Source organism: Gallinula chloropus, assembly GCF_964237585.1.
Source record: "Gallinula chloropus genome assembly, chromosome: 32".
Taxonomy (NCBI): Eukaryota; Metazoa; Chordata; class Aves; order Gruiformes; family Rallidae; genus Gallinula; species Gallinula chloropus.
The window spans coordinates 826,154-840,164 of record NC_140117.1 but is presented as its reverse complement, the minus strand read 5'-3'; the positions used below and the strand labels follow the sequence as shown (position 1 = coordinate 840,164).

Below are 14,011 nucleotides of genomic sequence, written 5' to 3'. Positions count from 1 at the left end.
TACCAAGGCAGGATCTCACACTGAATGACCTTCCACACCTGCAGCACCAATTTCATAGGATCCTTAAAGTTGGAAAAGACCACTGAGATCACCAAGTCCAACCGCCTGTCCAATACCACCATGGACTCTAAACCATCTCCTGGAGTGCCATGTGCACACATCTTTTGAATCCCTCCAGGGATGGTGACTCCACCACCTCTCTGGGCAGCCTGGTCCAATGTCTGACCCCTCTTTCAGTGAAGAATTTTTTCCTAATCTCCAATCTAAACCTGCTCCCATTGCAACCTGAGAGTATTTGCTCTGGTCCTATTGTTAGTTCCTTGGGAGAAGCAGCCAACCCCCACCTTACTCCAACCTCCTTTTAGGCAGCTGTTGAGAGTGATCAGGTCTCCCCTCAAGCACCTCCAGGCTAAATCCCCCCAGTTCTTTAAGCCACTCCTCCAAGACTCATGCTCCAAGTTTGTTTCTCTCCTCTGTGAGTTTTCTGGTGCACAGAAAGGTGTTGTAGTTTTTTGTGGCAGGGTTCTGGTGGAGAAGGGGGTGCCACAGGGGTGGCTTCTGTAAAAAGCAGAGAGAAGCTTTCTGTAGGGCCTAGAGTGTAAAGAACAGTTGGGTTCAAGGCCAGACCGGATGCTGACCATGGCTGAGCCCATCAGCGATGGTCACAGCGCCTCTGGGAATCACAGATAAGAGAGAAGTACCCACAAGCAGCTGCTTTGTGCCCCCAGAGAAGGGACTGAGAAGATGTAAGAAACTGTGCAGAAAACAAGGGCAGGGAAGGGGGGGAGAGGAGTTGCCCCAGGTGCCAGAGAGAAAGATGTCCCTGCTGCCCCTGGAGAAACCCATGATGGAGCGGGTGTCCCTTGGCAGCCCATGGAAAAGGCCCAGACCCCACCTGCAGCCCGTGGAGAGGCCCAACGCTGGAGCAGAGGGAAACAGACAGGAGATGCTGTGAGCCGTGTTGGAGCAAGCCCCTGCCAGCACATGCAGCCCATGGAGGGAAAGGAGGGGGATGGGGGAGGGGCACCCATGCTGTAGGAGGAGGCTTGTGACTCCATGGAGGACCAGGCTGGAGCAGTCTGGGCATGAGAGACTAAAAGACATTCTTTTATCTATGACTGCACTCCAAAGCAGTGATCCATGCTGGGGCAGCTGGGGAAGGGCTGAAGCCCTGTGGGAGAGGATTTACATGGAGGACTGTCCCCCATGGGTGGGACCCCACGATGCAGCATGGGAAGGGTGTGAGGAACGTGGAAGAAGGAGAAGTCCACAGACAAGGAATATTTTGTCATTTAGAGAAGAAAGTTATTCTGGTTTCCAGCCAGGATCAGTGGAGCTGTATCTTCTAGGAGGATCCTCCACACATTGGCTAAAAACCTGGCATGTGATAGTGCTAGGATGTAATAGTGTGTGCTGGTGTAGGTGGTTATTGGTACAGACACCCCATCCTCACCTGTGAGCCTGCTGCTCAGGTCTCCTTTTTTCTCCATTCCTTGAAGATCAGGACCCCAGTGCTCTCCTCACTCTTACATCTCGGGGCAAATCCAGTTTGGCCACGGGAAAGCCTGTTCCAGAGGGTGAAATTGGGAGATAACAACATGAGGGACCTGAGAATTGTAGAGTATTTGCGAGGTTAGAGAAATTCAAACTCTCAGATGGTTTGGTCATGCAGAACACCAGGTGCCTGGGTGAATGTGCATCCTCACCCCAAGCTCCACAGAGGACAAGCATCAAACATTGTCCCAAAAACAAGTGCTGGGATGGAACTAGTCTAGGGAAAGGGAAGCTACCCCTGCAGGAAGACTGGAAAATGACACAGAAGAGAAGGACAAAATGGCTTTTCCTCGATGTTCCTCCCCACCATGTCTCCCAGGAGCATCAAGGAGATGGTCTGTCTCGTTCCTGAGTGCTGCAGGCCTGGAGCCATCTGAAAATTAAAAGCAACTTTAACACAAAGACCACAGGCCAAACCTGCAGGAGATCTTGGCTCCAGCCCTGGATAGGACAGGACTCCTTACCCAGAGACATCACAGCCTCATAGCTCTTAAGCATGACATCCACAAAAAATGTGGGTCCATCAGGAACCATTGCTGAGTCCTTGGTGAAAGACATGGCCACCTCCTTGAAGGTCACAGGCTCTGCCAGCAGCAGTAAAACATCTGCAGCAGCTGGGGCTGGAGCCATTGCCCCAAACCTTCAAGAGGGAGAAGAATAAAACCCCCAGAGGTCGTGGGATGAAGAAGCAGGAGTGCTCAAGCCCATCCCAAGCAACAGAGGAAAGTTCCATGCTCTTTCTTCTCTGATGCTTCAGAGCAATGAGGAAGAAACCCAAAAACCTCCCAGGAGGGGACTGGGCTCCACAGATCTGAAAATAAAACTTCAACCAGGACCAAGGAGAGGGCCAAAAAGGGGTTGGGGGACAGAAGGTGGGCTTGGAAAAGCCCCAGGTCAGTGCATCAGGAGGGTCCCAGCCCTGGCCATTTTCTGCTCACTACCTGCATAGTGGTGACAGCATCAGCAGGAGTGGCTCCAAGCATCAGTATGGGCTCTGAGCAGCTGGTTACCTGGACTCCACATAGTTCTTGGTTTCTGCAACCCCAGGTTCTTCCCCGCCTTCCCCACCCCTTTCCACGTCCTTGAGGTCTCCTCCACCAACAGACCCTGATCACAGCAGCATCCTATTGCATCACATCCCAGTGCAACCCATCCCATCCACTCCCAACCCCACACAAAACAACAACAGGCCAGGACAGATTGGTGTGGAGGAAAAAAGACCCCAAACAATCCAACAAAAAAAGAACAAAACCCAAACTGAAAAAAACGACCCTGAAACTGTGAAACTGTTCAGGAGCTCCTAAGATTTATGGCTGATGACCCAAACAGTGCATAAACACTCAGCCATGGGAGATGAGGTCTCTTGATCCCTGTAGAACATAAACTGCACGTGCCATCCCAACCAATGGAGAGAGCCCCTGGCCACAGACCAGTGTTCTGAGTCTGACTCAAAATGGGCCTCTCAAGGGATTCCATTTCTACCATCAGCTCCTGCCTCTGCCATTAAAAGGGAGCACAGCTTTGCTGGGTCTTAATGCTCATTGTGGTTTGGGTGTCTGACTTGTCCTCTGGCTGTATTGGGGTGGCATTTACATCACCAGGTCCTAAGGGAGCATATTGTACATCTGACACCGACCTTACAATGGTGTGCTGAATACAGCTGATTCTAATACAAGTTGTAACTGTTGTAGCTACAGGCATCCTCAAAGTCTGAAGGGGATCGCGTAGCCATCCAGAGAGAGAAACCCAAACATGGCAAAACCTTTCCCAAACGGTTCGTTCCTGGCCAGTCAGGGATCGGTTCTGCACTGCTGACTGTGCTGCTCAGCTTGACAGTTTCCTGGATGTGTGTGTTGTCTGGTGTCGGTTGTGGGTGTGGTGTATGTTAAGGATGTGGGTGACGGTGGGGATGTGTGTGTGGAAGGCTGTGGGGTGTGTTCCTGTGGGTTTTGATTTCACGAGCCCTCGGTGCTCCCCATGTCCCCCCCTCCTTTTCCCCAGCACCCACTGGGAGCCGCTGCTTGTGACTCCCCACTTCCCGCTGTGGCTCAGCTGTGCCAAGTCAGTGGGAGTCGGGAGCCCTTCCGGGCAGCGTCCTGGTGGGAGCTGCTTTGCCCAGCTGCCCCCAGCCCCCCTGGGATGAACAGTCTGACCCTGGGGTGGGCTCAGCCTGTGCACCAGCAGTGGGGAGTATCCAGCTGAGAGGAAGGAGCAGGAACAGGGCATGTTTGTTATTAATGATGTTTGTCTTCTGGAGAAATTACTGCAAGTTCTGAATCCCGGCTTCCTGGGAGGTGACTGGACATTACTGATGGTGGGTAACAGTGAATAAATCCTTTGGTTTTCCTTCGGTTCTGTCAATTTTTTGCTATACTACACATTTTTTACTTTGACCAATGAGTTCTTTTTCCATCTTATTTTTCTCCCATCCCCATCCTGCTGAGGAGGGGAGTGATGGAGCAGCTTGTTGGGCACTGCTGTCCAGCCATCATCAACCCCTGACAAGGATTTGTGGCCACAACTGCTTTGGCAACACAGTGATGGATGGCAGGGAGTATCCAGGCACTGGGCTGTGCCCGTGTCCTCCTCGTATCACACCGCACCGACCCGCTCGGAGTTCCCAGCTTTCCCCGTGTCCCGTGGCTGGGGCCCTGCTGAGCGCTGCCGGAGCTGTGCCCGCCAAGCCAGCTCTGGGATGGATGGGCAGCAGCCCTGCCCTCCTGTCCCCCTGGGCTCCGGGCACTTGTCCCTGGGTACCGGGGAGGTGAGACCCAGCCTGGGTACCCCCTGCTCAGGTGGGCACAGGACATTCTGCACTGGCTTGGACTCGGACCCTTGATGTGTGCAGGCACAGAGAGCTTCCTCTGTTAAGAACAGTGTGAAGTCCAGTGGAGAGTGGAGGCTGACAGCAGGCTGTCGTGGGCTGGATGGAGTCACCCTGCCCATGAGCACTGCTGTGCTGGACATGCAGGAACTGGAGTCAGAGGCAGCGCAGTGGGACGCCCCAGTTGATATGACTACTGCATTTTTCTGGATGCCTTTGGCAGCAGAGAGCAGGGCACAGTTTGCTGTCCCTGGGAGGGTGCCCAGTCCACCTGGAATCAACTGCCCCAGGGGTGGAAACACAATTCCACCATCTGCCCTGGGCTGACCCCAACTGCGCTGGAAGAGGTGAAGTACCAGAGCACCTGCAGTACACTGATGACATCATCGTATGGGGCAGGAAAGCAGAGGAATTGTCTGAGACAGGGCAGAAGATAGTCCAGATCCTTCTGGAAGGTGGTTTTTCTGGTTTGAACTGGTAAGTTGAAGGACCTTTGCAGGACACGCAGTACAAGCAGTGCCAGGCAGGAGAGCTGCCAGGCCCGAGGCACGCTGGGCACAGGTGATGGAGGGCACAAGCAACCCAGGGCATGAGGGGCTCCGGGCACAAGGGATAGCAGGGTCAAGGGGCACCTCCCCCAAGCCCTGGGGTTTGCCCACGCTCCCCAGGAGGTTTTCACACTTGACCCATCTATTTCACCCACAAACCCCAAGGGTGTCAGAGCTGGGTGGGCAGAGCCATGGGGCACCAGGCGCCTGGGTCCCCCCGGGACAGGCAGGTCTGGGGGTCTCAGGGTGCCCCAGGGTAAGGGGAGGACAGTAGAGCTGGGGTGGAGGGAAGATCTGCGACTTGGGGGGGCCAGAGATGTCCCCAGGCTGGGAGATACAGGTGATATGGGGCCATGGGGGGGTCTGGGACCCTGAGGAGGGGATGGGTTAGGAAGACGTGGGGGGACTGGGTGGTGCTGTGGGGGAGTCACTGGTAAGAAGCGTCTCAGGCTATCATTGGCTGGTGGGTGGTGGCAGAGCCAATCGCAGGGTGAGGGGTGGGGCTTGTGGCGAAGTTTGTCCCAGAGCAGGGCTCCATATTCTCATGACATCGGGGACCCAGAGTGGAGCAATGAGCGATGGGGCCGGGCTGGGCGCTGAGTCTGCTGCTGCTGGGGATCCTTGGCTGGGCAGCGTGTGGTGAGTGCGGGTGGGGACCCAGGAACCCCCCTGGATCCTGTTTCTTGACAATGGTTCTTCATTCCTGTGCACTGGATCACCCCAGCACATAGAGACCCCCGGTCACACTCCCTGAACACCAGGTGCCCCCTTGGAATACTGCCCTTTCCACCCCCTTCCATCCCCTTCCAACCCTTTCCGTCCCATTCCAAGATACTCCCACAGATCTGTTTCTCTTTGATGCCAGGGACACCCTTGGACCCCTCTTCATAGGAACCTTGGGTTTTTCACTGCCATGGCCCCCCTTTCATCATCACCAGGACACCCCGGCTTCCCTTCATGGGAAGGAGGATCCCCTCCTGGACACATACCCCTCCCTAACAGACACTTCCCCTTGAAGTGTCACCCCACACCCCCAATCTGCTGCTCTGGGACCCCCACCCAGGCTCACCACCCAATCCTGAACTCCAGCACTATGGGCACCCTCACCCTGCACCCCCCACCCTTCACTGACCCCTGTGTCCCCACAGAGCTCCACTCCCTGCGCTACTTCCACACCGCAGTGTCAGAGCCCAGCCCAGGAGTACCCCAGTTTGTGTCCGTGGGGTACATGGACAGGAACCTCATTGTGCGCTACAACAGCAAGAAGGGGAGGGCGGTGCCCCGCGCAGACTGGATGGCAGCCAACCTGGACCAGCAGCACTGGGACCAGCAGATCCAGATTGAACAGACCAATCAGGAGATTTCCACAGTGAACCTGGACACGCTGCAGAGCCGCTACAACCAGAGTGGGGGTGAGTGTGGGCTGGGAAGGGGCTCTGTGGGATGGGAGATCTCCTCTCCCTCCTCCCCCATGAAGACACTAACCTTCCTCTTGCCACTGACCTGGGATGTGCCGATCCTTCCCAGCCCAGTGCTGTTGGCAGAGGGCTCCATGCACCCCTGTTCCCCATCCCCACACTCCATGGGATCCTTTGTGCCAGAGCCAGGGAGGCTTCTGGGTGCCCCACCAAGCACATTCCGGCCTTCTCCCCACCATGCCCAGCACCCATCCCAGGCCTGGTTGCCACATCACAGCCGTCACCATCCTGTGGCAGTGAATACCCGCAGAACCAGACGGTTTCCCACCCCATGTCCCAGCCCCTCACCATTCCTTTGTACACCCGACCCCAGAGCCAGAGGGGCTCCTGCAACCCATGCTATCTCCTGTCTGCTCGCTCACCCAGCATTCAGGACCCTGTCCCATACCCTTGCTGTTCCAGGGTTCTGTGGGGCTGGGTGCCAGCTCAGCCATGTCCTGGGTCCAGAGGCTCTGTGTCACAGCTTTACATGATGCCCTGAGTGCTGTGGGCCCTGGGCAGGGTGGGGGCAGCTCTCGTGTCAGTGCCAAATTTCCTTGGGGATCACACAGAGATGGAGTGGGGGGTGCTGCACCCAGGGTGTGGATACCTCTCTGGTTCTGGGGGTCTTGACTGCCATGAGGACAGTGAGGGTTTTGAACATCCAGTCCAGCACCAGCAGTCAGGGTGCCAGGAGGAGCTGTGCTCCCAGCTTATTGACTGCCTCCCCCTTCTCAGAGACAGGGCAGGATGAGAAGCTGAAAAGTTCTTGACTGCTTAGCAACAAGTGGAGGGCCACGAAGATGATTAGAGGGCTGGAGCACCTGCCCTATGAAGAGAGGCTGAGGGAGTTGGGCTTGTTCAGCCTGGAGAAGAGAAGGCTGTGGGGGGACCTCATTGCAGCCTTCCAGTACCTGAAGGGAGCTTATAAGCAGGAGGGGATTCAACTGTTTAAAAGTGTAGACACTGGCAGGACAAGGGGGATGGATTAAAACTAAACGAAGGAAAGTTTAGATTAGATATTAGGGGGAAGTTTTTTACAGAGAGAGTGATGAGGTGCTGAAACAGGCTGCCCAGAGAGGTAGTGGATGCCCCATCCCTGGAAGTGTTCAAGGCCAGGTTGGATGGGGCCCTGGGCAACCTTGTGTAGATCCAGGCCTGAGGTGGTGGCCCTGCCTGTGGCAGGGGGGTTGGAGCTCTAGGATACTTGGGGTCCCTTCCAACCCATGCCATTCTATGATTGTATGAAAGGGACAAAAGAATTGCATGGCTTTAAAAAGGACATTCTGTGATTCTATGAATTAAACCATCAGGGTGGTATCAACACCCGAAATCCCAAACACAGCACTACACACACTGCAAGATTGGCATTAACTCTAATTCTGAGGAATTAGCAACTGTCACAGAAGCTCACACAACAGGGCAGGAAGTTAGACAAGAAAAAAACCCCTCACAAAACCAAGAAAAACCACAAAGAGAATGGTTGTTGAACATAGAATGTGGTTTTAAACTGGGTTTTACACAAACTGAAACTGTGAGCCTCTGAGCACAGATCTGCTGCAAGTGAAACAGAAGGTCCCTCTTGAGGGATTGCATTTCTACCAGCAGCTCCTGCCTCTGCCCGAAGGTGACTGCACTTTGCTGAGTCGTAACGCTCATTGTGTTTGTCCCTCCAGCCCTTGTCCTTCCCCTGTGCCCACCTTGAGGATGGGCTCTTGCTGCTCTGTTGTGTGTTGCTGCTGTGCATTTGGTGTACGTTGAGGATGTGGGTAACAGTGGGGATGGGTGTGTATGGAAGGCTGTGGGGTCTGTTTCTCTAGGTTTAGGTTCCACGAGCCCTCAGTGCTCCCCGTGTCCCCCCCTCCTTTTCCCCGCTGCCCATTGCGAACTGGTGCTTGTGACTCCCCACTTCCCGCTGTGGCTCAGCCGTGCCGAGTCGGAGTCGGGAGCCCTTCTGGGCAGCGTCCCGGTGGGAGCTGCTTTGCCCAGCTGCCCCCAGCTCCCCCAGCATGAACAGTCTGACCCTGGGATGGGCTCAGCCCGTGCACCAGCAGCGGGGAGTATCCAGGCACCGGGCTGTGCCCGTGTCCTCCTCGTATCACACCGCACCGACCCGCTCGGAGTTCCCAGCTTTCCCTGTGTCCCGTGGCTAGGGCCCTGCCGAGCGCTGCCGGAGCTGTGCCCACTGAGCCAGCTCTGGGATGGATGGGCAGCAGCCCTGCCCTCCTGTCCCCCTGGGCTCTGGGTGTTCGGACCTGGGTACCAGCAAAGTGAGACCCAGCCTGGGTACCCCCTACTCAGATTGGGAGCGGGACGTTCTGCACTGTCTTGTACTCGGATCCTTGATGTGTGTGGGCACAGAGAGCTTCCTCTGTTAAGAACAGTGTGAAGTCCAGTGGAGAGTGGAGGCTGACAGCAGGCTGTCGTGGGCTGGATGGAGTCACCCTGCCCACGAGCGCTGCTGTGCTGGACATGCTGGAGCTCCAGCAGGAACTGGAGTCAGAGGCAGCGCAGTGGGATGCCCCAGTTGATATCACTACTGCATTTTTTTGGATGCCTTTGACAACAGAGAGCAGGGCACAGTTTGCTGTCCCTGGGAGGGTGCCCAGTCCACCTGGAATCGACTGTCCCAGGGGTGGAAACACAGCCCCACTATCTGCTCTGAGCTGATCCTGACTGCGCTGGAAGGGGTGAAGCCCCAGAGCACCTGCAGTACACTGATGACATATGGGGCAGGAGAGCAGAGAAATTCTCTGAGACAGGGCAGAATATAGTCCAGATCCTTCTGGAAGGTGTTTTTTCTGTTTTGAACTGGTAAGCTGATGGACCTGTGCAGGAGATGCAGTACAAGCAGTGCCAGGAGTGCTGCCAGGCCCGAGGCACACTGGGCACAGGTGATGGCAAACACAAGTGACCCAGTGCATAAGGGACAGCGGGGACAAGGGACAGCTCCTGCAAGCCCCAGGGGTGCCCACACTCTCTGGGAGGTTTTTATCCTTGTCCCATCTGTTTCACCCACAAACCCACATGATGTCAGAGCCGGGTGGGGAGAGCCACACTGTGCCAGATGCCTGGGTCCCCCATGGACAGACAGGTCTGGGTGTCTCAGGGTGTCCCAGGGTAGGGGATGAGAGTGGCACTGGTGTGGGGGGAAGAACTGCAATTCGGGGTGCCTAGGGGTGACCCCAGCCTGGGGTATACAGGTGAAATGGGGCTGTGGGGGGTGTCTGGGACCCTGAGGAGGGGTGGGGTTCTGGGCAGTCCCATGGGAGGAGTTACTGGTAAGAGTCTCTGGCTGCCATTGGTGGGCGGGTGGTGGCACAGCCAATCGCGGGTCTTGGGGCGGGGCTGGCAGCGAGGTTTGTCGTGGAGCAGGGCTCCTTTGGCTCAGAACATTTGGGACCGGGAGAGGATGGATGGGGCTGGACCGGGCACTGGGGCTGCTTCTGCTGCTGAGGGTCCTCGGCTGGGCAGCGTGTGGTAAGTGCGGGTGGGTCCTGGGAACCCCACTGGACCCAGTTTCTTGATAACAGTTCTCCATTCCCTGCACACTGGACCACTCCGGTGCACAGTGACACCCAGTCACTCTTCCCAGAGAATGGGTGCCACCTTGGAACACTCCCCTTCCATCCTCTTCCATCCCTTTCCATCCCCTTCCCAGATGCTCCCACAGATCAGTTTCTCCTTGGTGCCAGAGACCCCCTTGGATCCCCTTCCTGGGCACCTCGGGTCCTTCACTGACAGAGCCCCCCCTTTCCTCATCACCAGGACCCTCCGGCTTCCCTTCATGGGAAGCAGGACCCCACTCCTGCACCCCATCACTATGGGCACCCTCACCCTGCACCCTCCACCCCTCACTGACCCCTGTGTCCCCACAGAGCTCCACTCCCTGCGCTACTTCCACACCGCAGTGTCAGAGCCCAGCCCAGGAGTACCCCAGTTTGTGTCCATGGGGTACGTGGACGGGAACCTCATTTCGCGCTACGACAGTGACAGGGGAGGGCAGTGCCCCGGGCAGACTGGATGGCGGCCAACCTGGACCAGCAGCACTGGGACCAGCACACCCGGATTGAACAGACCAATCAGGAGATTTCCACAGTGAACCTGGACACACTGCAGAGCCGCTACAACCAGAGTGGGGGTGAGTGTGGGCTGGGAAGGGGCTCTGTGGGATGGGAGATCTCCACACCCTCCTCCCCCATGAAGACACTACCCCTCCTCATGCTACTGCCCTGGGATGTGCCGATCCTTCCCAACCCAGTGCTGTTGGCAAAGGGCTCCAGGCACCCCTGTCCGCCAGTCCCACGCTCCATGGGATCCTTTGTGCCACAGCCAGGGAGGCTTCTGGGTTGCCCACCAAAAACATTCCGGCCTTCTCCCCACCATGCCCAGCACCCATCCCAGACCTGGCTGCCACTTCACAGCACTCACCATCCCGTGGCAGTGAGTACTCTCAGAACCTGAGAACTCTCAGAGGAGCTCCCACCCTGTGTCCCAGCCACTCACCATTCCTATGGTTCTTTGTACACCCCACCTCAGAGCCAGAGGGGCTTCCCCTACCCATGCCATATCCTATCTGATCCCTCTCCCAGCATTCAGGACCCTGTCCCATCCCCTTGCTGTTACAGTGTGCCATGGGGCTGGGTGCCATCTCAGCCATGCTCTGAGTGCAGGGGGTCTGCTTCACAGATGTACATGAGGCTCCAAGTGCTGTGGGCCCTGGGCAGGGTGGGGGTAGCTCTTGTTTTGGTGCCCAATTCCCCAGGCCTCACACAGGGCTGGAGTGGAGGTGCTGCCGGGGGCCTTGCCCCACTGAAGGCCCAGGGCTGCAGCAGCCCCTCAGCCCCATCTCCCTGGTCATGTTTCAGGGGCTCACACACTGCAGAGCATAGTCAGGTGTGACCTCCTGGAGGACAATAGCACCAGGGGGTATTGGCAAATCGCCTACAATGGGAGGGACTTCATTGCCTTCGACACGGACACGATGACGTTCACTGCGGCAGATGCAGCAGCACAAATCACCAAGAGGAAGTGGGAGGCAGATGGGACAGTTGCTGAGCACATGAAGCACTACCTGGAGAACACCTGCCCTGAGTGGCTGAGGCAATACGTGAGCTATGGGCAGGCCATGCTGGAGAGGAAAGGTGAGGGGAGGTGGGGACCCTGGGGAGGGACCAGCATGGATCTGTGTGCCAGCCCTCACTGCCACCCCCTCCCCAGAGCCCCCCACGGTCCGAGTGTCGAAGAAGGAGACCCAGGGGATCCTGACCTTGCACTGCCGCGCTTACGGCTTCTACCCACGGCCCATCACCATCAGCTGGCTGAAGGACGGTGAGGTCAGGGACCAGGAGACCCAGCGGGGCAGCATCGTGCCCAACAGCGACGGCACCTACTACACCTGGGTGTCCATCGAGGCCCCTCCTGGGGAGCAGGACAAGTACCGGTGCCGTGTGGAGCACGCCAGCCTGGCTGAGCCGGGGGTCTTTGCGTGGGGTGAGTCTGGTGGCCATGGGCATGTGGAGGGGTGGACTGGGGGTCCCCCTTCCCTTCCTCACCACCCTGCTCATCCCCAGAGCCAGAGTCCAACTCATCGACCATCGTGCCGTGGGTGGTTGTTCCCCTTGCCATCCTCCTGTCATTGCCATCACTGGATTCATCATCTGGAAGCGCAGATCAGGTAAAGCCCCAGGGTGTGGGAGGAATGCAGAGCCCAGGGGGCTGGCAGGGGCTGTGGTCATGAGCCACAACTCTCTCTAGAGCCCCTGAGCCTGAGGGTAAAGTGCAGTGGATGTTGATGCCTCTTCCCCTCCTCTCTTATGTGCACTGTGCCCACAGCGAGCACGAGGTGGCAGCTCGCAGCTGTTTCTTACCCATAGACATGGATGGGAGCTCAGGCAGCTTGGCCAAAGGTATGACATGGGACTGGGAGAGTGGATGGGGCAGGCCCAGCTCTGTGTGCTCCCCCTTGAGACCCATGGTCAGAGCGACAATGGGCTGCTGATGGGGGATGCTGAGACCACCATAGCAGAGGGTTGGGGACAGGGACTTTGACCTGGGTGACACTGTCTCTTCCTGCCATCTTTGCAGTGATCACAGTCTTACTGCTCCATGAGTGACCGGGGGACCTGGATGTGGCCCCTGCACTGTCACCGACTGGAGAGGCTGGGAGCTGCCTGCAGAGAGCTGATCACGCTGCACCAGCACATGGTGCTGCACTGGTGGCTCTTCTGGCTGGGGTAAATGCCTTGTTTCCCTTACTTTGTTCCCGTGCTTGTTTCCCAGCCTTGGATCATGGGATAGAGCAGGTTTTCTTCCCAGCAGCCCATCATGGTGCCGTGTTTAGGACTGGTTTGGGTCTGGCTGAGCTGGAGTTCATTTCCCCCAGCATCCCTGGCTGTGCTCTGCATCGGGAATGAGCATGGTGTGGGTACCACCAGCCCAGGGATTTGGCTGCTGGGGAGCGGGGCTGGCCCAGCATCCAGACTGTCTCTCCAACATCCCCCTCACTGGTAGACTGGGGGTGGGCAAGACCTTGGGAGGGGACACAGCCAGGACAGCTGACCCCAACTGACCAAAGGGATATTCCAAACCCTGTGGCATCTGCTCGATTATGAAAGCTGAGAGAAAGGAGGATGAGCAGAGGATGTTTGTTATTTACAGTGCTGGCTTTCTAGAGCAACCACTGCACATACTGGAGCCCCTGGAAAACCTGGGAAGTGGCCAGACATCACCTGCTGATGGGGAATAAATGCTGATGGGGAGTAGGTGAATAAAACTTTTGGTTTTCCTTTACTTCTGCCTGGGGCTTTTGCTTTATTCAGTTGCCTTGGTCTGGAGTTTGTTCCTATTCCATCTTTTTTTCCTCTCCTGCCTGCCCTGCTGAGGAGGGGAGTGATGGAGAAACTCTGTGGGCACCTTCTGTGCAGCCACAGCCAACCCATTACAAGGATTTTTTGATAGAAACTGGACTGGTATCACAGTGATGGATCTCAGCAGTGGTGGCACAGTGTGATGTCTTAAGTGGACACAACCACGCACCTGCCCCAATCTACTGACAAATATCCCAGGCTGTAGCACATCATGCCTGATGTTTGAAGGAAAAAGATAGGGGTTGGGGGTTTGGCCACCACCCCAGGGTGCAGGATACGCCCTGTGGGGCAGAAGATGGGGTATCGCCTTCCTTGTAGAGATCCCATTCTGGGGCTGGACCCAGCCATGGCCAAGCTCCATCCCATGGCAACAGGCACTGGTGGGGCCTCTGCCCCACTGTGGAGGTGCAGGAAGGGGGGGGCAGTGGCAGGGTCTGGGCAGTGCCCTGGGTGTCAGAGTGGAGTTGGCTCCTCTTGGCCCCACTGATGGAGCTCATGAGGTGTGGCACAGGCCCAACACAGTGTGGGAACAGACCAGTGCCACAGTCTGGGTGTGGGAGTCACCCAACACACCCAGGCACAGCTTGGCCCCAGACACTGGCTAACCCAGATGCCCCTTGAACATGAGGAATGGGAGGAGAACCACCTGCCATGGATGTGAGCAGCAACCAAACCCCCAATTACCTGGAGTGTGGGGCAGCAGAAACTTCCTCCAGGCTACAAGGAGAGAGGAGAGCTGGTCACATCCCAGGGCTGGTC

At 56.9% G+C, this 14,011-nt stretch overlaps 1 protein-coding gene across 1 annotated transcript; it reads left to right on the top strand.

The window, feature by feature from the left end:
- Positions 1 to 5,504: 5,504 nt before the first annotated feature.
- Positions 5,505 to 12,499, top strand: LOC311202928 (class I histocompatibility antigen, F10 alpha chain-like; the record flags this gene model as incomplete). The annotated part of the gene is given in 7 exon segments (XM_084277573.1): positions 5,505 to 5,565; positions 10,262 to 10,375; positions 10,378 to 10,524; positions 11,252 to 11,527; positions 11,604 to 12,060; positions 12,219 to 12,292; positions 12,471 to 12,499. Coding segments are annotated over 7 exon segments (1,158 nt in total).
- Positions 12,500 to 14,011: the final 1,512 nt, after the last annotated feature.